The sequence below is a fragment of the Physella acuta genome, unplaced genomic scaffold (assembly GCF_028476545.2).
Source record: "Physella acuta isolate Inbredline_101_S28 unplaced genomic scaffold, ASM2847654v3 ptg001825l, whole genome shotgun sequence".
Classification (NCBI taxonomy): Eukaryota; Metazoa; Mollusca; class Gastropoda; family Physidae; genus Physella; species Physella acuta.
In genome coordinates this window covers 87,739-115,040 of record NW_026733334.1, presented here as the reverse complement: position 1 = coordinate 115,040, position 27,302 = coordinate 87,739, and the positions used below count along the sequence as shown (strand labels likewise).

General features: G+C 38.1%; 1 protein-coding gene across 1 annotated transcript in view; it reads right to left on the bottom strand.

Annotated features, from left to right (window-relative positions):
- Positions 1–21,388, bottom strand: part of LOC131930693 (microtubule-actin cross-linking factor 1, isoforms 1/2/3/4/5) — a gene marked incomplete at its 3' end in the record, with an annotated part of 54,045 nt that extends 32,657 nt beyond the window's left edge. The window contains exons 1-4 of the mRNA XM_059287278.1: positions 21,263–21,388; positions 17,328–17,411; positions 1,145–1,273; positions 355–405 (exon numbers count right to left, since the gene is read on the bottom strand). Of these exons, the coding sequence (XP_059143261.1) occupies positions 355–405; positions 1,145–1,273; positions 17,328–17,390 (243 nt within the window). The remainder of the gene's footprint in view (positions 1–354; positions 406–1,144; positions 1,274–17,327; positions 17,412–21,262) is intronic.
- Between the last annotated feature and the right edge of the window lie 5,914 nt (positions 21,389–27,302).

Here is a 27,302-nt window from a genome sequence, read left to right as displayed (position 1 = left end):
AACTGAAAAATGTTCTTGGTTTACATTTTGAGGACATAAAAAACAATTTAGACCCAAAGTAATGTTAATAACTAAATCTTCAGTAAACTTTACCAAAAATGGCATTGAAACTTGATCAAAACTTGCATAACAACTTAATGATTCTAGCTAATACTGAATATATGTTAAAAAATGATACTAAACCCACAAGCCAAACATACAGCTCTATTAGCAGCTATCCCATCAATTTTTCACACACATCCTACTGAAACAGGATCTTATCAAGTTCTACAATGTTTGCTCATTGCTGAATTATGTGGTGCTCTAGACCAGAAACTCTAGACAAAACAAATAGTGAGGAAATGTTTTCTGTACCTGGGACAAGAGAAGTTCACTCTCAGCATTTTCAAAATCTTTTGTGTGCCCCTGAATAGAGAAAAAATCATTCACAATTAAAGAATATCTGGTTTAAAAGTCAATTTAATTTAACTTGAATTATCTGTTTTGTCATGAATAGGGTAAAAACAAACACAGTTAAAGCACTTCTTGTAATAACATCTGTTTCTTAAGTTTTTTTTTTTACAGCAGGTGGAGAGTGAAAAAAATTAGGTCTTTTAAAAACTTTGTTTTATTTAAATATGCAATTCATTTTTTTTAGCAAAAAACAAAAAAAGAAGATACAAATACTCAGCTATAATAAAATGTGATAAGCATTTATCGAGAATAAAATATCAGAAACTAATATTTAAACTTCAAATCCATTCACAATTTCAAAAACAATAATAGACACTATGAGAGTTTTATGATTGTTGTGGTCCTTTAAACTATTCAATGATGGACATAACAAAATTTTTATAACTGGTGTGGTCCAAATCTATTCAATGATGGACAAAGAATGAGAAAGTTTTCAAAATTGTGATCCTTAATCTATTCAATGATGGATGCTGTGAAAGTTTTATAACTGTTGTGGTCCTTAATCTATTCAATGATAGACACTATGAACGTTTTATGACTGTTTATGTACAATAAACTATTCAATTATAGACACTAAGAAACTTATACTTTATCACTAATGCAAGTGATGGAAACTTGACCACAAAATTATGGACACTCTGACACCTGTATAAGTAAACCCCACAGTGAAGGACAATTGGGTTCTACATACCCTGGTCTTCTTGATCTCCTCAAGCTTGTTCTCCACTAGCTTGACTCTGGCACTCTGTTCTCTGGTCTCCTCTAGTGACTGCTGTATGGCCAGGTAGTTTGTGCTGAACTTGGACTCTCTCAACTCCCTCTGTTCAAAAAAATAGTTTTTATTTAGAACTGAAATAATGCGGAAAATACTGTTAAAGAAGATGATATATTAGGAAATATTATTATAAATTCATAATGAATAAAATTGAATCTTGCTTTTATTATTTTAAGAAAATATATTATGAAATATTAAGAAACTTGGACTCTCTCAACTCCCTCTGTTAAAAAAAAATAAATGCTTTGATTTAGTACTGAAATAATATGGAAAACTTTTTAAAAGTAGTATAAAGATGATGATATATTAGGAAATATTATAAATCCTTCATGAATAAAAGAGAATTTCTTTTATTTATTTTAGGAAGAAATATTATGAAATATTAAGAAAATTGATACAATTGTTGGCAGTCCATGGAGAATATAGAATAACTCAATTTCAAAAGGTTTTTAAAATAGTAATAGTATTCATTGTTAAGAATATGTAAGATAGTCTTTAAAAGTAGATCAAAAGCTTTATCTAATAGTTATTAACAAACTAGGTCAGGCGACGGTATTACCTCCCTTGTGTTTAGAAATTGTTGGGTTTTTTTTATCTAAGGAAAATCAGATTTACTTACGTAAATCTAGCTCCAATTTTAAATTAGCCCATCGTATCCCTCGTGTAGTTCCCTCTTCAAAACGAATATAGGTGCTATAGTGCTCAAGGGGGAGACCGGGGCGCCCGGGACACACGACCTCCGGGGGGGGGGGGGGAACGACAGAGGATGCCCCTGTTGTAGTTGAAGCATTGATTCTAGTAGTATCCCTGACCCCCCCCCCCCCCAATTGACGCCCAATCAACGGACCCCAGGTATTAAGTCAGCCGCTGGCGCCCAACAGAACACTACCGCCGAGGTGCCGCCCCTACGATATATTTATTTTTTGTCCGAAATCCTCTCTGATTAATGCACTCAACAACTTCTCAAAGTTTCCAGGCTGTCGGATCAATGGTGTAGCACTGCATGAAAAATAAACACACACACACAAAGAAACGAGACTACGTTTGTGATTTTTTTAAATTACATTATTGCAACAACATCAATTTATATGAAACAGCTAGCTTCATTTTTATCACGAACAGCTCCAGCGCTTTATAATCACATATTAAATACAACGTAACAAAATGTTAAACCACGATCCCAAAGACATAAAAAACAAAGTCTGGCTAAACGACTGTTCCTTGGCTACACTTTTAAACAAGCTTATTTAAAGTACTGAGAATTGTATGTGGGATTTTCAAAAGTATTATTTTATTATCGTCTACTTAATGTTAAAACAGCCTTGACCAAGTAAAAATCTCACATTTAATGTTATCATGTGATAGAGGAAAAAAGAATATCACATGACAGGACTATAAATAGACGGGAGGGAGAAATGGTTAATAGGTTAATGGGGTTTTGTAATTATTTCCTTTTATAATGAAGTTAATGACAACAATCCCCATGATACAGTTCATATTCTACAGAGCTATACTGTAACAGAAATCAGTAAAATAACCCCGGCAACTTCCTCGTAGTCAATGACAATTATATCCCACACCTTAGGTCTTTGGTCTATGATTTAGTTCCGTGTTATATTAGGTTGTGTGCAAGGATTGGAAAAAGAAAGTTACACGAATGCAAATTCTCCAGCCTTAGTCTCTGATATTTAGTTGAGTGTTCAAATGTGGTTATGTTCAATAGTTCAACAAAGTAACTTGCACAAGTGTGAATGTGATGTTTCTATCCAACATTAGTCTTTGATAATTAGTTGAGTGTTCAAATGACGTTATGTTCAAATGTTCAACAAAGTAACTTTCACAAATGTAAATGTGATGTTTCTCTATAACATTAGTCTTTGATATTTAGATATTTAACCAGAAGGTAAAGTAAAGGCGGCTGGGCATAGGACTGATCAATAGAGCTGACCAACCATTTGCTATGTATGATGTCACACAAATAATGAGTCGCCTACGTCAACAGATTGACTGAAAGGGTAACACATTTTTACACAGCGATGTGCTCAACGATACAAAATAAGTTTATTCAGGAATTAAAACTTCAACTCTATCATTGATAGTTAACGATGCGTGTATAACAATTCAGTTTGTTATTTTACAAGGCTGTTATTATTTCACGTAAACAATCAATTACATCCTACTCTGTAATCAGACTGCAACCATTCTTAAGTAGACTTCCATATTGTTGAATGCTAACCTCACTAAAACACAAAGCCCATTAGCTTTGGTTTAATGAAACTCAATCACCAGTTAAATGGGCTAAAGCCTTTGTTGGCCCATTAGGTTTGTCCACAGCCTCACGCTTGCAGGAAGATAAGAGAGCTTGGTGGGGGGGGGGGGGGGGGAGTGGCTAGCAGAGCTACCTGCCTATGTAAGGACATTAAGCAACTTGTTCAAACCAGATTCTCGGGAATCTGTAGCTACATGCCCATTAAGGAGTAAAAGCTTGCGTGCAACTTGTATTATGTGTGCACTATGCTGTAAAACGACGTGTACGAGGTTTTCTGTAACGAAATGACTGCTCAATGTATGAAAACACATATGAGGTTCTAATGGGCAGACTTTACGCAGTTCACCTTCGTTACTAGCTTAAAACCCAAGGACAGAAGAAAACAGGTCTCCAATATAATTTGTAAATGGTGGAAGAGTTGGAATGAGACTAGGTGGTGGTGTGGGAAGTTGTGTGTTGGTGTGAGTGGTTTGGTGGCGGTGTGTGTGGTAATAGTGGTGTGGGTAGTTGTGTGGTAGTGTGAGTGGTTTGGTGGCGGTGTGTGTGGTAATAGTGGTGTGGGTGGCTGTGTGGGTGGTTGGGTTATGTGGAGCTGTGGTGGTTACAAGTGTACAGTGAAGATCTGTGGTTGAAGGCCCATATCCAGCAGGTATGACGTAAACAGCAGAAGTACAGAAGTAGACCGATATTAGTAACGTGTCTTTGTATGTAAGCAGTTGGAAATTGTTATTTTAACAAATATCTTAAAAGGGCGCCACTCTACTGTCTAAGCCTTTGCAATTAAATTCAGATTTAAAAAAAAAAAAAGAAAAAGAAAAAAAGATTTAATACTGAAATAATGCAATGACAAGATCTAGCCGCATTACTTATCCAGCAATCGTTTGTCCCATCTTGTTCAAACCTTAAAGTAAATTTAAAAATAGAAAGATAAAACCATGCCTGCGAGTTGCGATTGCGTACAGACTGTGCTAAGCTAGCATACAGGATTATATTTTTAAGTCCAGGCTTTATGTTCGCTTTTTTTGACGATTTTTACCTCCCCTCCGTCACACGTCCTCACAAAAAGCCAGACCCCCCCCCCTTAAAATGACGTCACACCTCAACCTACAACCCCCCCCCCCTCAAAATTGCAGTTGAATTTTTTTTAAACATCGATATTTTTCCAAAATCTTGTCTAAACTATTACAATTTATTAAAACAGTTATCTAAAACGCGAAATAACGTCTAAAATTCGTTTTCTAACATTGCTTTTTTATAATGCAAAAATGCGACGTCGCAACATCTGAACCCCCCCCCCCTCCCTCTCATCACACATCGTCACAAAATACGGACCCCCCTCCCCCCTACGAGTGTGACGTCATTTATGGATGACCCCTCGGATTGACGTATTTAATTTTTTTGTGTGGCTTGTGTTATGATATTTCAATATTTAAACGGGATTTTTCGGGCCATCAAAAGGTCCACACTTGGGCCATTATAAACTGGACATCGTCTAGGGTCGTTTGAATTTTTTTTTTCATCGTACATTTCCATTGAATTCCTTCTTTCTTTAAATTAAATTTTTTTACACCTATAAGCTAATAACTTTGTAGGCTAGGCATTGGAAACTCCGTTGTATGCTATACCCGGCCCCCACAGATATTTACATATAAAAATATTTGCTACACACAAAAAGTCGTGAAAAATGGAAACTTTTTTAAAAAAGAAAGTATTTTCACATTTTTTCCTACAGGCCTACAATGCAGAAAACCTAAATACCGAGAACCATTTGTACAAAGTGGAAAACCTTTAAAAAAACTCATGTGTACAATGTAATAACAACCTTTTAAAACCGAGAAGACAAAAGTTCAAAAGCCCACTAAAGGAAGCCAAAGATCGCCTATGAATGTATAAAAGCTTACACGAGGGACGCCGATCTTCTGAGTGAGGTATTCTCGCTTCTCGTCCCCGTTCTGTACATACAGTCGACACATTGTCATTGTCACGTGGGTGGGGGTAAGGTTTAGTACATAGTGGAGGGGGGGGGGGGTACATGAAAGGTTTAATGAAGTTATTGTAAAGGGGAGGGGTGGAAGAGTACATAAGGGATTATCTACACAAGTGGTTAGCAGTAAAGTTGTCACCGATTTGTCAAGAAAGGTAGAGGTACTAGAGAAAGGTGGCGAAGAGCGAGAAGTTATTTTAGAACCTGTACCCCCCCCCCCTCGTTTCTTTAAATGACACAGACTAGATAAAACAACAGTGTGTGACGTAACGACACCGTTCAGCCCCCTCCCCTAGTCAAACAGCCTTGGGTTTTATGCATGTCATGTTTCAGTGTTGTCATTTGCCGTTAAGGTCTACCTAAAATCGACTGCTGTTTAGTAAAGCATCCATCGATTGTTAATTACAAATGTCATCTTGTATGGCTCAATATACTGTAAGTTCCAATCTACTGTCGACTAAAGTTCCCACCCACAGCTGCCAAAAGTTCCCATCCAGTGTTTCTTCCAGACTTTTTTCTCCGGGGGGGAGGAGCACTTGAAATTTTCGGGGGGGGGGGGGGGGGGGGAGGGGGGGACGCTGTTAAAAGTATATATTTTCTATATAAATTTCATTTCTTCGCCCCTCCCCCCCCCCCCCCCCGAAGTGATGCCTGAAGAAACTCTGTTCCCATCTACCTTTGCCTAAACTTGCTATGTGACAAACTGGGATGAACAAAACCAAAACCTCCATTAAAATACCTGCCACAACAAAATGTCCACCCCAGTATACCCTGACAGCAATACAACACTTGTGTGTACACCCCAAAGCCTAGTCTGTTTACAACACAACAACACTATTTTTATTTTGTTTATCTGAGGAACAACTCCCCACGTTCCTATTGTGTTGCTGTGTGGTGAAAATAGTGTGTGGTCGTGCATGCGTATGTTTGCTACAGTGAACAAAAATATACATTGGTAGTTAAAACACCTGTATTGAGTTTTCAGTTTAAAAAGTAGGGCAGGCATATCTGGTACTAAATAACAAGTTGATACAAGCATTGAGTTATATAATTTTGTTATATACATGTGTATTATGTTTTTTATTTTATTTTCTAGTTTAAGTTCGCAAATTGGAGACATCCCGCTCAACCCCTCTTAGCTTCGTCTTAGAGATCCCGCCCCTTTTCTTCCTTCAAATGCGTCATTACTTCAATTAGTTCACTTTTCTTTTAACCACTCCATTGTAAAAACATCTTAACAGAATACACAATTCTCATGTTTTCGCCGTGTCCTCGGTTGTTAACATCTATATCAATGTTACACCGCGTTTACACTTGCTACATGTATACTGTCTAGCATGTATGTATACTCTACATGTCTAGCACATAAGTATGCTCAACATGTCTTGTATGTATGTATGCTATACATGTCTAGTATGTATGTATGCTATACATGTCTAGCATGTATGTATACTATACATGTCTACAAACAAAAACTTGCAAGTGGTATAAGAGTAAATATACAAACGACACGCCCCGTGGGGAAAATGTTTTCAAATAACATTAGCATGTGATTTTTTTCTCCAAAACATGTATAGATCAAGTATACATGTCACAAGTGTAAATGCGGTGTTGTAATCGATACAACAAAACAGGTTCGATGAAATTATCCATACGATACTATACTACGGATGATTCTGCTGCTAAGGTTGTTCCCTTGTCGTGCATGTGGATAATTACAAACAGTATCGATTATGTTGGAATTAGTGACCGGAATGGGAAAAAAAAACTTGTAAGGATAAGGGGTTTGGAGGCTAGAGTTACAATAGCTATTGTTACCAAGCAATGATCAATGTAACCCTATAGCTAAATTAAAAATGGGATTAATTACTGTTAATTGTGTAATTTAAAAAAAATCCAAACACACTAAAGAATAAACCGATTCTAACTAATTGGGTGAAACGCTATATCCAGATGGATCTAGGTGAGCTACGGTAGTTAAACTTACGTCACACGACCGTGCACTTTGTTAATGGATCAGTGACGAGAGCCCTCATTAAAAGCTCATTGAGACTTGGGGCGCATTGTGTTATTGATTAGCCGACTCAGGGGCGATTACTCTTGTTGAGCTAGCGCACATAGGCTCACTGTCAGCGTCATTATCCCCCGTACACATAATAGTTACACTGTTTCTATTTGCGTACGGATGTATCGCTTTAATCACCACCACACCCCCCCCCCCCTCACACACACACTCACAACAAACGATGTTATGACATCTGAGTTCTTTGTGAACAGAAAGTGTGGACTTAAGACATTCAAAATACCACACGGACAAAATGTCGACATGGACAAAATGTCGACATGAACAAAATGTCGACATGGACAAAGGTTTTGTCAACATGGACAAAATGTTGACAAGGACAAAGGTCGATATGGATAAAATTTCGACATGAACAAAAGGTCAACAAGGACAAACGGTCGATATGGACAAAGGTCGACAAAGTGTCAACATGGACAAAATGTCGACATACAAAAACCGACTTTACATAAGACCGACAGACTATAAGGCCGACATCCAAAATGCCGACATCCAAAATGCCGACATCCAAAATGCCGACATTCAAAAGTCCGACACTCATAATCAAAATTTAGACAGGCACGTCCATACACAAATAACGGTGTTGTAGAGGTCTTGAGAGAGTGGTTTATGGTGTGTATGAGTGAGTAAGAGGGATGGATATGTGGTTATATTTTACTTCTAACTACAGGTATTGACTATGTGAAAAAAAAATCTCTGTGCCAAATTTAACTCATTAAACAAGGCCCGCTCCACTTTTACATCCCCTTATCGCCGTCTTAAGAGGCTCGGTCCGTTCTTTCAACTAATGTGGGCAAACAGACTTGGCCATTGGGCAAATCGTAGCGTGCTGACATGATTATTTGTGCTAATTGTTTGATGAATTCTTCTTCAAAGAGCATCGACAAGTTGGTGCTAATCTAGGGTGTGTTTTTTTCTTAATTGTTGAGTACATACTGTCTCCCATATTTAAATTGTGACTCGCATATATTCACTACCATCGGCACATTATATCGTCTTTTCCCGTAAGTGTCCAAGACACATGTTTCAGCATATAAAAGGATAGTGTGGTCAGTAATATGGCAAACCCCTTAGTTTTCCCTAACGTGTCGGGTGCTCATCATAGTAGAGTGGACTCTATGACGTCTTAAAACGGACGCGAGTCCGGGATCCGAACTGGGCACTTTCGAGGTTAGCAGTCGTGCGTTCTACCATCTGACCACCCCCATCCCAGTGTACACCACATAGCCTATCTATAGCATGCATATATCCAGGACACAGATATATGTAGTTGACGTCTCGGAGGTTCTCGCTGTTGAAACGTGTGATGCGGTCTCTACCACAGGTTAACGAGAGCTCATGCGGGTCACCGTGTGGCCGGAAGTACATTATTTCCGTGAGTAATTACAGCCTGACAGATAGCAGATCTGCATGTCCGTGCACGGCAGATCGATGCCGCTGACAGCTGTAAGCTGCTGACACGACTCCCCGTGGGGTGGGGCGGAGGGAAGGGGTTATTGTATTTTTTTTACAGTACGAAAATATCACCGTTTGTTTTAATAGATATTTTTTCTCTCGTTTAAATATAAAATTTTCCGATATGCAAATATAATTTTCCCTTTAAAAACATTAAAACTTGATCCTGATCACAGTGGTTCTTAACCTTTTTGAATGTACCGAACCCCACCAGTATAATAAGCGCGTTCACCGAACCCTTCTCGATACTTCTATCGTCCGCACTGACAAAATCCGATCGTGAATCATAAGTCTTGACCTCGGCCAAACCCCCGAGACAAACTCCCTGAACCCCCGGGTTCGATCGAACCCAAGTTAAGAACCACTGCCTTAAGATAAGTAGATACTCAATAAAACTAATACTTTTTTAAAACTATAACGACTTTAATTCATATTTAATTCGACTGCAATAATTTCTGCCCACACAAGTCAAGATAGGTAAAAAGTTAACTTTTCGAACCGGGTGGTCCATAGGGCAGGTGCTATCCGAACTCGAGACTTTGCGGCTAATAGTCGTACGCTCTAGAATCCGACCACATCGTCACAAAAATTAGACAGGTGTTTAAGAATTAATTATTGATTAATTTGTTCTAATGAATTAATATCTGACATCTTTATTTAATTAAGTTTTGTAAATACTTTTGTATTTTCGCTCCTTGCTAAAAACTCATGCTTTCAATAAGTGGTCACTTATTAACGTAATACTCGTTAATGTATGTCGTAAATATATCGCAGTGCGTGTAGCGAAATAGGCTATTACGTCAATGGATTATGACAAAATAATGTCTAGCCAACATATGCCTACATTTCTTTATATAGCCGGTAAAGGGGTTTAGGCAAATCTAATACACGATTGATTCGGTGAGGAATTTCTTTATCGACTCATTGATCTACACGTCGTTCCGGTCTTTAGATTTTATTTATGTATAGTTAATTAATTAGTCACGTGCATGCTTGGCTCAATCAGTCAGTCTGGGTCAACTAAGGCCCGCTACTCTAGCAGGCAAGATACGAGCCACAAACTACTTTGCGGTGTTGATGATGAAAACGATACCCGGTTTATTTTTACGCGGTTATTTATAAATGGAAAATACGGAAATAGAAATATTTTTTTAAAGTATTGATGAAACTGGAAGAAATAGCTTGAAATGTACACAGGCTAAACATGGAAATGGGCAGGTTTTTTAAAGGTAAACAATTAGGGGAAACAAAATTGCGTGACAGTAACGATTGGGGAAACAATTATGGCGGTGGAAATGTGCAACACTGGAAATAGAAATTAGAGAAACAAGAATTTGTTCAACTGAATATGACAAGGTTGGTTGAACAGATTATATTTTTTTTTCACCGCCATAGCTCTTTATGTAAAATTAAGTGTAATTTGTAATGGATTAATTCAAGAACTAATTATAATAGGATGTGAATAAAGTACTGAGAGTACTGTGAAGTAGACTTCACCAAGGACCACGTGTTACGGGTCAGTTGTAGGTTAGATAGAAATAGGTTAGAATAATCTAGAATTAGGGGAGAGTGCGTGTGTGAGTTGAGTTTACCCTAGAGAATTGTTAACCCTGGTGTGTTTATGTATTGTTATCCCAAGGTCGAATGCGGTATAAAAGCTGGAGTGAATGGTTGTCAGGGGTTAGTTGGTAGCGGTTAGGGCGAGGGCTACTCTGTTATGTGAAGAATTGAGTCCAAATTAAAGTTTTGAAGAAAACCACGAATCGTTTCCTGGGTTGAACCAAACTCGGACGCAACACCACGGCCGAGACTTTAAGAGAGAGTATACAAGACAAAGTATGCTAACCCAACAAGACAGACAATGCAGCCAACAAGTCTCAGACTTCTTCCACATCCAAACCTCTGCTGGTCAGCTTGACCACGAGGTATCCTAAAGAGATGTTAAACCATTCTTCTCTCTAAACAGGTCCATCTCTTAGACTAACCCACTGTGGCAGTTTTACATTGAAAATATAACCAACAACCAGTAGCGAGAGGGGGGGGGGGTGCAAATCGAAAGTTTGAGGGGGGGGGGGGTGCAAATCGAAAATTTGAAAGTTTGTCCCCGGGAAGGGTCGCTACGCATCTGGGGGTGACACCATTAAGTGCCGCACCTGGTGACACCCGACCTCGCTACGCCACTGCCAACAACTGTACTGAGTCCTACCTAGTTGTGTGAACCAACCATAAAAAACAATAATCTTATAATTTTGTTAGGAAAATACACGTGGTACGTATTTCCTATGACGTAAACAGTTACTTTTTTATTAGTTGAATACCAAGGGAAAACATTAGTTGATAGCCCCGTTGTCATCGGTCTTAAATAAAAAACCAATTAAGATAATTAATCTAACTTTAATTAGTGCGCGGACCGATGACTAATTCAGGCCTAACTGAATTCAGTGTTTTCACAGACCACTCCACAGTTAAAGCTATTTCTTGTTTCAGAATTTAAAAAAAAAAGTCTAGCCGACTAAACCAATATTTACAGTACAGTTTACCTGAGAGAAGGTAAACAAAAAAGTGAATGGAAAAGGTCCGGTTTAAAACAGCAGACCCGAGAATAGCCGTTTAGAAACGAGTAATTTGACCTTTCCACTGTGTGATTACTTTGAAAAGAAGTTATGTGCCGGTAAGTAGGTTTAGTTTATAGGGAGGCTACTGCGTTTTAAAGAGAGGCTACTCTATGCGGACACAAGGGAGATCACTGTCAAGTTGGTCAAAATTGCGTAGGGCGCGTCAGGGTGTCTTCAAGCCAAACATTCGTTTCTGCTCTCTCGAAGGTAAATAGCGAGGATGGAGTGTTTACCTGGGCCATGGGGGGGGGGGGGGGGTGAAAAAGGGGAGGGAGGAGTTGTCAACTGAATATGCGTCATCGACTAGATTTTCTGCCACACGGGGGAGGAGGATTTGACAAACAGAAGCTGGGGGATTACAGCACATATGAATAACATGAGCCTGCGACGATGCTTCACAAGCTGGGCCGTGGTTTGAAGAATGACACTCATGGGCCAATTTTTTAAGGCCAAAAAACAAAAGGGGAGTTTATAAATAGAAGTTTCTCAATTAACGAAATCCATATTTTTCATTTTTTTTTAAAGCCCTTAGTCCTAACTATTATTGAAACTTAAAAATAATTATAATAGCAATCAGAAATTAGATCCAGTAAAAAAATTTAAAAACATGATCGTTTCAATCTATTCTAATTATGATGGCAATTAAATATTTTGTTTATTTTTAAAGATTTAATCAAACAACTGGAGATAATTCGTTCGTAATTTTAAAGGATTTACCGGCTTAGTGTCACAATAATGGCATAAATAATCGACTCAGGTCAGTAAAGGATCGTGCACATATTAAATAAATCAAAATGATTTTTTTTATCCAACCCATTGCAATTTTGCTAAACATTTCCATGATATTAAAAGCAAATCATTTTACGAACCCCTACTCTACAACAACATAATTTGAAACAACAAAAACTGATTTTTGTAAAATAAAAAAAAATCGCAATATAAATAACTAATTATACGTGTATTTAACTCATATGTGCCTTATATGTGTGCTAAAAAGGAAACTGTAAGTGTAAGCTAATTGTATGTATGTATTCGCCCCATCATTCTAAATGACAAAAAAAAAAATTTAAAACAAGAATAAAGAAACTCAAAGGCAGTGTACATTGCTCTCTGAGTCGTAGCTCGGTGAGGGCGGGTTGGGCGGCTGCACCGGGCGCCGATCCTAGGGGGCATCAAATCCGGAGGGGGGGGGGGGGGGTGAAAAAACAAATTAATTAACAGCTCATCATTAGATACTTTATTGAGTTATACACAGTAGAAGTTGAGCGAGTGACAGCCACTTGACTTTACAGAAATAACTTTTATTTCTACATTAACTGAACGACACCAAAATAAAAAACTGCCGACTTTTCAAAATTGGGGAGGGGCACTTATTCGCCATTCTAATACAATATTATTAAATATAAAAAAAAAATTAATCACTAATACACCTCTTGCCTGTAGTGTATTTCGTACTGGATGCCTAACGTCGTATTAAATATCGTATATCCCAAGTCAGATGCCCAGCATGGTATTGTGATGATGTATATAACGCATGACGTCCTACTTAGACTAGACAACACAAAACCACAGTTAGCAACAAGCTATTATGTTTTCTTGTGCTACAGGGCGTGTCGTATGTGTAGGCGTCTCGTATTTCAACCTCTTGTATTTCTTATCTTGTAATAGTTCCTACCAACATAATCATGTGATTGTTGTCGTACATGACTGTATTTTAACTATTGGATAAATTAAATTGTGGGACGGCCCGTGGTAGGACGATAGAGCATACGACTGCCACCCGAAAGTCTCGTGTTCGAAACCCGGAGTTCCTGTCCGTAGTGCGCACTTGAGTCCACCAATATCTGATGGGTACCTAACTCACGTTAGGGAAAGCAAAGGCAGCTGGGCATACTGCTGATCACACTATTCTTTCATATGCCGAGGTCACAGAAATAGACGAACTCTACTGCATCTGCCCCGTATACCTACTACATGTTCGAAAGGGATACTTAACATTTTAGTAAAATTAGCTACGTGCTCTCAAGTTTCTTTCAACCACAATTTCACAATACAAATCAAGTGGGCATCTAACAACAGTTTTAAATGTTTAATTCGTCGTATGTGGAAAGAATGATGACATTTCTTTAAAAAACCGTTTCACGATGTGTAATTTTCCGTGTGAAATTATTTATTATGCAATTTTTTTATCTGTGGATTTTTTTCATGTTTTTTTTTATTCCTGAGTTCTGCGCTGTTTTGTACCGTTTCTGGCCTTCTATACAGTGCTCTCCATGAAAGTAAAATGAAACCGATATTAGCAAACGGAACACTTATCCCGTTCGTCACATTCAGTAGTACAAGTCATAAAATACCACTTATCAGAAAGTATATCTGGCATGGTCAGCGTGGGTCTGAATGGCGGAAATTGTTTATGCTGTGTTATAGAGGCAAATCTAATACACCGTTCAATTGTCAGTGATCAACTTGAAAAGAGCGATAGAGAGTAAGCTAGCGATAGTTTTTTTGAAAATGGCGTCCAAAGCAATAAATCACTCTACGGCGAGTTGGTGTGGGTTGGCCAGATTTTTTAAAACTGACAGTTTAAAAACAAATAAAAAAATACGAAACGGTAGTTGGCCAACAATGGAGAAGTGGAGGGTGTTTTAGTATTGATATCAAGTCAGCGCTCAGGTAAGGGGGTCGGGATTTTAGACCAGATGGCAAAAACACCGAACCCCCTCCGCCCCCCCCCCTCCCAAAAAAAAAAATTAAAAATAAAAAACACGACGCAAAGACTTAACCGAAAAAAAAAATCACTCCGCCATTTTCGAGTAATTACAATAACAACAAATCCTGTCGTGTTTAGCGGAAAAAAAGATGTTAAAAAATAATATTGTTATTGTTGTATGGTTATAGAAAATGTGTGACACTTTTGTGTTTATTTTTAGTTTCAAGAAAATAGTTTTACAGAAAGTAACGTGCTTTTGTTACGTCTATGTGTGTGTGGGAGGGGGGGGGTGATAATCTCATTACAATTCAATAAGAGTGAGTGACAGATCTCCCCGGGGGGGGGGGGAGAGGAAGGAAGAGAGGATCAACCCTGACCTCAGGTACACGCGATGTACGTCCCCTGTAGATTGAGTGGTTTACCAGCGTGGACAAGTTGCTGTACAGGTGAATCTTGCCTGTTTGGTGAGAACTTTTAACCCCGGAAATAAAATTTATGCAACTGGGTCACCAGTAAATGTCCGTTAAAACATCAGATTCGCACCGCGGGGCATGGAAAGTGACACGCCGGACCGGTGTAACATTGGTGCATTATTAGTAGGAATACGGTAAACTTTCAAAGCTCGTGTATAGTAAGAACTAAGTATATGAAGTTAAGATTTATAAACAAAAGTTTCAATGTGTAAGTGTCACCTTAACAGGAATAACTAAACTTATCCCAGTACTCTCCATCTTTAAGAGTGAGTACGGTATTTTAAAACAAAATTGTGTTATAATATTTTGGGGTGTCAGAATACAATTGTTATTTTATTTGCTAGACGACCTTACACTGTAGAATGCACATCATTAAAAAAATGCTGCACCTCCTTTTTCCCTTACATTTTTTCTTTACTGTAATATAAGGAAGGGTCCCTATACAATTTTCAACCAGGGGCTCGGCTCAAACTTAAACTTTTTCTGCCAGGGACCCCACCCAAACCTCTCGGACCCCTTCAGCCAGGGTCGTCCCTCCCCCCCCCCCCCCCCAGCTGAATTCCTAACTTCTTCCCATCAATTCTTATATTAAGTCTGTTAACAATTTACCAAGAACCTTGACTTTACCGACCAAAAGATCAAAGACACCAAGGCGTGTTTTTTACACCAGGTACGCGTCAAGGTACATTTTCCCACAACCCCCCACCTGTTCGTGTCTCATCCATCCAGTTTTACCTGTTCTACCGACTTGACCACCTATAGTCGTCTTAGTGCGATCTGAATGCAGATATACGCTACGACGCACATTAAAAACACCGTCATACCTGGCAGATTAGGTTCTATGTCCCCCCATTGTCGAAACACAACACACAAGAATTCTTGCGTAGATAGATACAAAAGGGGGATGTTAAAAACGTAAAAATTCCTACAACTGTAACTATGTTTCTAGCCAGTTGCATCGAACCGTGAATTCTATTTAAAAATATATTCGATTATGTAGTATCGCTGATAAGAGTATTCGATAACATACCACCCCCATCTACTGTATCGGTTTACCGATAGTGAAAGATGGGAATGAAGGTTTTATTACTTGTGATAATACCTACTGTTAGCTTCTCTTTATATTGGCGCACTTAACAAAATCAAGCGATTCAGATACGAAGGTAAATTAACCATAACTTGTTAAACATTACAAGACACTGCTATTGTCTATCTAATAATAAAGAAGAATGGGGACAAATTGTAGAGAAATGTGTTGTTTTGAAGTTAATTTTATTGAAAAGTTTTAATGAATAACCGCAATTTTTTTAATGACATTGGGTATGACATAAACAAGCCCGGTAAAAATAAGGGGACATGCTGTTTCAAACGTTTTCAGGTATAAATATAATGTTCAATGTAACGCTCAGACGTAACTGTTTAGTGGAGGGGGGGGGATAATAGCTTCCTCAAAGAGATAGAACGACCCCGGGGGTAAGGGAAATAATGGGTGGCTGGAAAGGCGAGTTGTAATGGCAACATCTCCACTAGTTGTTGAAAAGAATGCGGAGAAGAGTGAAAAGGAAATAGCAGTGAAGCTAAACAACTGTGGCGGACTATGCTTTCTTCTCCCCCCACCCCATCCACCACCAAATATTGGCTCCGGTCTGACCCTAGCCGCAGGCCAATAGCAATAAGAACGAGACCCATTAAAGATTCGACTTGGGGTATTTCAAGCAAACATTGTCCACGCTACCTGTAGACCACATCGTACTTCGTCACAATTGACCCTCTCTTCCCCCTTCTCCCCCCCCCCCCAAACGGATGACTCACACGGTAGAAGAAGGTAATTAATTTGACCAAATAGCACTTGGGATACATTGGGGTCAATTTCAAGTTTTTATTCGTGACTTTTGCCTGCGGTCACATATCTTAGGTAGGTCGGAAAGCGACCCCCTCCCCCCTTTCACACCCTCCCCAATAATGCTTGACGCCTTATGTAGAAGCAGTAGGATCCAGATGATTTTCAAAGTAAAATAGAAATGGGACAATGGTCTAATTTACAACTATAAATATAGGTAGATAATTAGTGGTATTCTGTAGGTTATAAACGAGATCACCAACGTAAACAGATTCACTTTAAATTGCTAACTCTTTTTACTATCATTTTAATCAGAGAAACATCGGGGAACAGTATTAGTAGTGAACATTGTAGATTTGTTTGTATAACATAATGAAATTACATTGGGCATAATGCAGAATTAAAGAGGAGTGTTTCTTTCAGACATTTTTCTTGGGCAAAATGGGGAAACTTTAAGTGAAGTGTGTATTTTGTACTTATATTAAGTATTTTTCTACCCCCCCCCCCCCCCACCTCAAGATATACATTTAAGAAACTGTTAGTGTGACTAAACTAAACCAAAACCCTCTGGTGTGGCTCTAAACTAAATCAAAACCCTGTGGTGTGGTTAAACCAGCAGTACCGACGTCCACCAAAACCCTGTGATGTGGTTAAACCACCGTCGTTCACCTACCTGGCTCTCCTTGAGTTTCCCAACACACAGGTCTATGGGTGTCGTGTCCCTCCGTAACGACATGCTGGTTACGGATGACCCAGCCTGAAACAAAATAAACATCACGGGATTAAACGTTTGTCGCCCGGAATAAGATTATAGGATTAGAGCTCTGACTCAGGTTTTGGATTACAGGATTAGAGTTCTGACTCAACGTTTAGATTTTAAAGTTATGAATGTAAATCGTTTCCCATCTTTACGGTTTCCAAGTATAAAGAGAACCGCCTAGGAGCAGAGGCGTAGCGAGGGGGGGGGGGACATATGTCCCCGGGGCGCCGACCTTAGGGGGGCGCCAAATTGAAAGTTTGAGGGGGGTGCAAATGAAAAGTTCGAGGGGGGGGGTGCAAATCGAAAGTTTGAGGGGGGGGGGGTGCAAATGAAAAGTTCGAGGGGGGGGTGCAAATCGAAAGTTTGAGGGGGGGGTGCAAATGAAAAGTTCGAGGGGGGGTGCAAATCGAAAATTTGCTCCCGAGGGGGGCGCCAAATTGAAAGTATGTCCCCGGGCGCCGGGAAGGGTCGCTACGCCTCTGCCTAGGAGTCGTCCATAAATGACATCACACAGATGGGAATGGGGGGTCAGACTTTTTGACGGTATGTTAGGTGGGAAAGGGCAGTGTAAGTAAAGTTCTCTTTCGAACCTGACGACCCACGGGCAAGTGAAGTAGAGTTCTGTTTCTGTGATTTCAATATATGAAAGGATAGTGTGGTCAGTCGCCTTTACTTTCCCTAAGGTGAGTCAGGTACCCATCAGAGCTGGGTGAACTCAGAGACGTACTAAAGACTTGAACCTGGATTCAAACTCAAGACTTTTGGGGTTAGCAGTCGTATGCTCTACCACTTGACTACGTTGTCTCATTGAGGAAGGCAGGAGGATGAAACCAGTATTTTGGTATTTTTGTTTTTAAATATTTTTTTTATTATGTGAACTGGTTAAATTTAGTTAGAATTATGGTTATTTTATAGGAAGATGTATACTTTATTTAAACAAGGGTGGGGGCTAGCTTTAGTGACGTGTTAAGATTAGTGGTTAGGGCACAATGTGACAACCATTCCTGTGAAGCCATTATATATTTCACAATCATGTAAACTTGGCACTAGGGGTAGGTTTTGTAGTTGAATTATTATTATGGGCGATATACTAGAAATAAAGTCTTTGCGCATGAACAAGCAGCCTGACAAGGGCTTCATATTCCTGCTGACAAATTGTACTCTAGGATTAGTTTTGAGAAATGTAGACCTACCTCGTTTAGTAGCTGCCTAGCATAACAAGCATTGCTTTAATTGCACACTGCGCTTACCGAACCATAAGGACCGTTCATAAATAACTCTAGTGGGAAGGGGATGGGGTTCGGATTTTTTAAAACGATGTATGACGACGGAGGAGGGGGGGGGGGGTCAGAATGTGTGACGCCACAATTTTCTACTAAAATAAAAAAAAAGGGTAATTTTGTTGGACGTACTTCAGTTAAGCATAAAATTTCAGAAAAAAAAATCGCTGTTTCAATGAAGAAAAACAAAATGTAACAGAGAGGGGGAGGGCTCCCACTGAAGTGTTACGTCATTTTAGGGTGTCTGACTTTCGGTGACGGTATAGAGATGTGTGTGGTGTGTAGTGGGTTTGGGGGGGGGGTGTAAAAATTGCCCCAAATAAAGGCCCGACGCAATAAATTGATGGACGATCCCTAATACGAACATTATCCTGAGATTAGCCATTCCAACAGCGTTATGGACAGAAAAAAAAATACGACAGAAATCCCCGGTTACAGGTGCATAAGCCGGATATAAAAACACGTAATAGGAATGTTTCTTAAGTTATTTAACCATTTTCTCCCACATATCTATTTAATCTGATCAACAAAAAAGAAATGTAAGGTATTTACTTCAACTGGAAGATCTACAATCCTTTATCACAGGAAATAGTTAGGCTACAAATTTGTTTTATGTAGCGTTTTAAATTATAGAAAACATCTCACCATGTTTGTTGGATTGGAACAAGTAAAAAACAACATTTAAACACAATTATGTAATGAGTAAAATAAGTTTTCATGGACTTAAAAAACCAAAGACTGGTAGCTTCTAAACAATGTAGCAAATCATACAGTAGTTTGAATCGATATTAAAAGCAATAAATCTACAACAGTACATTATCTAATAAATTATTGCTTTATAGCATAACTAGACTATATTTCAATTTATTAAAAGGAAACCTAGGGGATAGTGATCTGTATTTACACCTTAACACTACAGTAAGTTATTAATATTACTTATAACACTTAACATATTATCTTAGCCCTTTTTACCTTCTCATATTATATTAAACTATTAAACAAAAATGAATCATAAACCTTATCTAAAAACTAAACAACCCTAAACCAAATACAAAACCCACTTTTAAAAAGCTAATTAAAAGGTTTTATTCAAAATATTAAAGCTGACATCTAATATGAAGTTTTTACTTCAAAATCAACATCTGTTGTTTTGATACAAAACTAAAAAAGTATGATCAACACAATATAAATGAGAAGAATGTTAACAATGTTATCTATGTAACAAAAATGTTATTAATGTGATAAAAATATAAAACAAACATGTGGTTTGTCCATCATACAGCACAGCATTTCTGAAATAATCTTTGATAACTCCTCTAACTTGATTTCAGTTCACAACATAATATAACAAATCCCAGCACAATTTAATAAGATCTGGCTACTGTGGTATTCAGATGACTAGTGAAGTTATCTTAATGCAGAGGACAAGTTTAAACTTCAGTGTTAGAGAGGAATTTCCATGATCAATAACTGAAGTTTCCCAGCTGACTAATGCACTATTTTTGACCTAAATATTGATTGACACACCTATTATTTTATTTCTTTAGAAATGGGATTCACACAGATGAATTTAGACGTGAATAATATTATAACTTTCATTAATTATTGATAGACAAATGTATGGGTTTGTGTAATTATTTTCCAGTTGGAAAGAAATGACAATTTAAGCAAATAGCATAGTAACCTATGACAAATTATTCTTGAGAAAAAAAAAGATGGGATGGAATGAATGCAAAATGTCATTATTATTAAAACAATCATTGTGTTTTTTAATGAGTTTCAATCATGAACAGGTGACAATTAATTATTACACAGTTGGGTCTAATTAAACAAACATTTTCTTTTAAAAATTAACATCATTCACAAAAAAACGTTCATGATGGAGATAAGAATAATCAGGGAACTAAAAAACAAAGGTAGATGTATCTAAATCACTCAGGTGGTGCTACACCTGTTACTTTTTAAATTTATTTTCATAGATTGATTACAATTGCCATTAACAAAAGACATTTGAGTAAAAATGTGTTTAAATAGTATTTTGCTGTTCAAAACAGTGTGTCATACAATTTGTAACAATACATTGGCCTGGGTTTGAATTTTTGTTATACAACTAATACTCAATATATATTATTATATAGATCTACATCTAGTAAATCTAGTGTTGAATCTGTTAAAAATTGAATCAATCTCATAAAAATTATAAAACGCCATAAAAAGAGTAATCTCAGTAATGAGTCGCGAAGTGGCTCATTGAAGCCATAACACATTTTTATAGAATGAATATATTTGTTAGTTTCTGAATAGATCTGCAGTCTAATCTAGTAACACATGTAGGCCGAGATCTACATATTTTAGACTAAACGGTAAACGTCACAATACTAACACGGCTAATACTAATACATACTACGATAGTAATTATACTGCTGATACTAAACTCTAGTACTTGTTCCTAAATTTCCAATTAAAAAAAAAAAAAGCATGTCAGTAGCACTGCTGTCAATCGATTATTTTATTATACCAAAATAATTTGCATATTTCTAAATCTATTATCCTATGACTTAGTTTTACCTTGTTTACGAAAATGTGTTATCCTACACGAAAAGGAATAGCAGATTGACCCAGATAAACTTCGTGCGGAATGCCCCCATCGCGATCGTCACCGCTAGTTCACGGATGGGACAGTCGCAAGCTGTGTTGTGTTTACCTGAGGGAGAAGCCATTATTATTCTGATGGTGAAGGCGGGGATTCCGGGTCAAAGAGTAGCTAATTTTAGAAACTGCAAAACTATGTCATGATTCATGCACTTTCTGGCAGATAATTTTAACTAGACGTCTAGATCAATGGCAGTCAGTTTAAAAACAGTAGAGAAAAAATAACTAGAATCTATACAATTTATTCTATAACTTTTTATTTACATAAAAAATAAATAATAAAAACGAATCGCTGTCGAACTTTCCATTTTTCCGATCGATAACTGTCACCGTGTTAATCTGGTAGTGAAACGACCAAGCAAATATGAATTTGCAAGCGGTTAGTTTTTTCAATGAGAAGGCGTTTACTTTTAAAGCAACTTCACATTACGCTCCTCTTTATAAAGCTTTACATCAACACGGGTTTCGTTGCTCGTTGAAAACGAAGGCATGTTTTTATTATAGAAAACTTAACAAGGCGTAAGTTTCAACAAATCGGTGTTTTATTCACGTCTTAGTATTACCATTATGTTTACCTTCAAAGATACCAATTGCCATGCTCTTCACTAGATATATATATATATATATATATATATATATATATATATATATATATATATATATATATATATATATATATATTGACATAGAAAACTGGATTTTTTTTGTTTAAATATAATTGGTCCTGAAGTTTAATAAAAAAAAAAATTCTTGATTTTTTAAAATGTCCAGATTACTTAGATCTACGTGGAAAATGTAGGCTATATGTGTATGTGTGACCACCAGAGTTTCTTCCAGGCATCTCTTCGGGGGGGGGGGGGGGGGGGGGGGGGGGCTTCGCCCCACCGAAAAAATTCTACCCCCCCCCCCCCCCCGAACGAAATGAAATTAATATAATTTATAGAGAAAATATATACTTTTAACAGTGTCCGCCCCCCCCCCCCCCCGAAGAAAGTCTACCGCCCCCCCCCCAAAAATTTTAAGTGCCCCCCCCCCGGAGAAAAAAAGTCTGGAAGAAACACTGGTGACCACACCTCCATAACACATTCATGCCTACGCCACTGATAGCAGCCAATATATCATATTAGTCATATGTTATACATAAACATACGATATATCTTCAGAATATTCGCGCGCAGCATGGAGTATTAAAATATTCTTACACAGCTTGTGGTATTTGGGTGTTCGCATTGGGATACGACCATCGCGTGACAGACTTAGCATAAAGTCGATGATCGCATTAATAATATAAGCAAACACGCAAGCACACTCACACTACACACAAGTGACACACAACACACTGTGTCAATCATCACAAACTACCGCTGTAGTGTATTGACCACTTGTTGGTTACAATGTTTTAGCCAAACATATCAATGATAGATCTCTATCAAAACCTCCAGTGTCTGTGTTGTACTGAAATTTGCGCGAGGTAAGCTTATGGAGTCGTCAGTAAGTGACTTCACGTTATTTTGGCAAATCCCCCCCCCCCCCACCCCTCACACACACACATAGACTTTGAAAAAATGTCCCCAAATCCAAAATAAAACTTTGCTTCTCGACGATGTCAGAGTTTCTACCGCCCCCCCCCCCCCCCGAACGAAATGAAATTTATATAATTTATATAGAAAATATATACTTTTAACAGTGTCCGCCCCCCCCCCCCCCGAAGAAAGTTTACCGCCCCCCCCCCCGCCCCCGAAAATTTCAAGTGCCCCCCCGGAGAAAAAAGTCTGGAAGAAACACTGGACGATGTAGTATTGGTTCTAACGTGATGTAGATCTCTTTTTAAAAAAAAAATAAACAAAGCTGTATGCTGATATATTGTAACATTTGCATCGATATGACAACATAAATTATTCCTATTCATTAAATAAAATCGATTCGTTTCGGCCAATAAAACATAGTAATAAACTAACCACCAATGGCGAACTAGATAAAGTGCGTTTAATCCCAAGTATGCTACACATCGTCGTGTCGTGATAGGGTTGAAAGTGCTGGTATATGGTTTAGATGAGATCTCTGCTCCCAGTTGTCATTGTTAGTAAGTCAAACAATTGCTCACACCAAAATACTTTTTTGATAACTGTATTATTGTTAAATTACGTCACTTATTCGTTCTTAATTCGTTCTTGGACGGGTTCCTCCAACACAAGTATTACGTGTCAACATGTTAAGCACTTTATAATTGACCGTTTACCACGATTTCAGCCTGCTTTTCGTTTTTGGATTTCTTTCCATAGCACTTCTCCATCCAAGAACAAAGAAGCAATTATTTGATTTTGGAGTTTTCTTTTCTAGATGAGTTGCTGTCAACAGCTATCGAGCCTCGTCCAGAGTTTCTTCCAGGCATCTCTCCGAAAAAAATTTACCCCCCCCCCGAACGAAATGAAATTTATATAATTTATATAGAAAATATATACTTTTAACAGTGTCCGCCCCCCCCCCCCGAAGAAAGTTTACCGCCCCCCCCCCCCCGAAAATTTCAAGTGCCCCCCCCCCCGGAGAAAAAAGTCTGGAAGAAACACTGGCCTCGTCTGCCCGGGGTTCGAACTCGGGACTTTACGTTTTAGCAACCGTGAGCTTTACCGACCCGACCACGTTGACCCCATTACGTACTTTTTTGTATGCACAATTTGAACATTCAATATCTGAGCATTGTTACCTTTCTAAAATGCAAATATTCTAAGCCACTCCCCTATCCACTGTCACTCAAGTCTCCCCCCCCCCTTTCTCTTCCGCATCCCGCTTGTCATTCATTGTGTATAGGCTAAGCAACAACTTCAAATTAACAGCAAACACCTGTTTTACGTCGCACACTTTACGCTGTACATATTTTGATTCGTATTGCTCAATGATCGTCTTTAAAGATGTGGCCTGGAAATCTAAATTCCAGGAATGTTTTTTTTCCTCGGTCTGCATGTGGATAGTATGTGACCACTAAATTGATTACAGACCACCATTTTGAGAACCCCCGTCATAGCCCACTTATCACATAGTGCTTGTATATCCAATTCATGAATCTATTTTTATACAAATACCAGCAATCTGCTTGTGTACATTTTTACGTTTTATCACCGACAGGAGATATAGACTAAGTCATGTAAATCACACAAGAGGATTCTAATTTTAGAAATCGGGAGTTTCTTTTTTAAAAAGCGTATAAACTCTACACAAGACATGACCCATATTTTCCAAAATAAAAAATCAAACATAAATGTTCCTTCGCCGCGTTGAAATGAAAAATGAAAAGTTTTTTCTATAGCGTCACAGTCAAGTGCACCTTACATTCTAATGCTGAGTCCTTGAGAATCGTCTATCTGTTTACATGAGTGTGTAGTACCTAGGTACTTTTTAAAACACGATCGAGAAATAGTACTAGTAGGCGGAAAACGCCCCCCCCCCCACACACACACCATACGTTTTACAACGGTGTAAATGGGGAGGGGGTGTCCGTTTGAAATAATAAAAAGAACACACAACAAAATATTACTAAAAATAACAACACCAAGATCTGAAGTTTACATAATTTGATGTTATTAAATGATAAGATAATATTTAAAATGCGAATGTTTTTTTAAAAATATCATTCATTGTTAGACGACTAAGTCACATTAATCTGCCCCCATCCCCTACACATAAAAGACGAAATCCTACTGGCGCCTGCCATTATGATTATGGATTCTGTGTGGCTATAGATAGTAAAGAGCGTCTATTGCCTAAATGTGCACAAACGAAATAATTCTTGGTCCTTCATTCGTAAAAAAAAACAACTGTGCAGTCTATGTTGCGGGTTGTGTGTAAGAGGTAAAGTTAAGATTTATTTCTTTAAATGCCATTTAAAAAGTCGCTGTTTTCGAACCGTATCGCTAAATGTCACCCACTTAGGAGTTTTCTAAACACCCTGAAAAAAACGAATATACAGCCGCTATTTCTAAGTTTAAATTTCTTTTTTATCATTTGCTCGTTAAACATATTATTATTTTTTTGCATTACGTTACATATACACATATAAATACTAACACACATAAGGCCTACTTATGCGGAAGTTCATTGTCGAAATGAACATACACATACTCAACCGGCAACCTGTTTGTTTTTGTTATTGTTGTGAATACTGACTAGGATGTAAATTAGAAACAGTACGTCATAGCCTGATTTGAGCCCGTGTAGTTTGACCAAACAGTGCGCGGGGCGTTTGGAGATATTGACGTTATGTGCCGAGGTTTGACAAAAATAGTAAAAAGTTAAACATGAATTGGATTATAAAACATCATGATCCTAATTCTATGTTAGGAGAATCATATTTAGACCAATGGGTCCATTAGGATGAAGAAGAGTTCATGTTTCTTGACCTCCGCATATGAACAGAACGTGAAGTAGAGCTCATCTGCTTCAGAGACCTCGGCATATGAAGAGATAGTGTGGTCAGCACTATGCCCAGCCGCCTTTGTTTCCCTAACGTGAATTAAGTACCCATCAGAGCTGGGTGGACTCAGGGACGCTCCACTGATTTTTGAACCCGGATTCGAACTCGAGACTCTCACTCTCGGATTAGCAGTCTAGCTCCCTACAGCTTAGGCCATGTGTCCCATCTAATGCTACGTTAGCAGAGTCGTGTTTGTTTCGAAGAATAATTATCTCCTTCTCCGGGGGACGCGACTAACTCAAACTGCCCTCGCCCTCTCCGTACGAAATGGAAACAAAATATTTATACAGAAAATGTACACTTCATCCAGTGTCACACCACCCCCAACATTATAAATGCCCTCCGGAACGGAAGTTTTAAGCCCCCCCCCCCCCCCCGTAGAAAAAAATAAACTAGACATGTTAGTGTTATTACGACAAAGAAATTAATTCACGCAACTGGTATAGAAACCTACTCCCATCCCAAAACTTATCCCTGTTGTCTGGTACGGTTAAGCCCACTGTACTCATAAGACCAGACTCTAGTTAACTAACAGCTAAAAAAAACACAACCAGAATATTTTAACATTCCGCCTAAACTAGGACTAACACGGCGTTCGATAAAACAAATTAACCCTATGTACACTGTCAATCCTAGCGTAGCCACATACCGACGCAGATCTTCATTGCTGAACTCAATGTAACAACAAAGTAAGTATTGGAGCTTATCTTTAATACAGCTTCAATCGTCAGACAGTTAATTCAGCGATTACAGCTCGGTGTATTGATTGAACAATTTAACGTTAGAGGACCGAGTTATTTTTTTTTCTTTTGTAAAACAGTAATTTACACGGCTTTATCAAAATAACTATTAGTTAAATCATTAGTAAGCTAATTATGTTAATATGTATATTTTTAATGCTTCAATAGAAGTGGTATAGTTTCTGAATATGTGTCTAGGATTGCATGAGTTAAGTCTTCGTATTTATGAATTGTGGATTGGAGTTAATCAGTTTCTGTGGCCCACAATTTAATAAATACCCAAATGTTTTTTATTTTAACTTTTCCAACTTTGTGCCGGGTACCCAGTCAACGCTGAGTGGACTCAGTGACGACTTACAGACGGGCGCTGATTCAAGTAATTCTCTTACATATCAGTCCCATTTTCCTTGTTGTATTTCTACTTATCCATGCGCGCATTTGGCAAAGTACTATATGTGTGATATTCCGCATGCGGTTACGTTCATAAATTTGTACGTTTTTATTTTAAGCGAACGTATTTTAACTAATAACAGAAAAATCAAATATTTAGCTAATTTTGACAGACGGTAAATTGTTCTACAATGTAGCGAGTTTTGCTGACCCAATATAAGCTACAATAGGCATACAAAAAAGTATCATTCAATAAGTCGACGTTGTGAATTTCAAAATGTTACGAAGATAGTCTAACAAATATCGAGATAAAGAGTCCCTTACCCACCCCCTTTCCCGAATGTCTAATTTTTAAAAA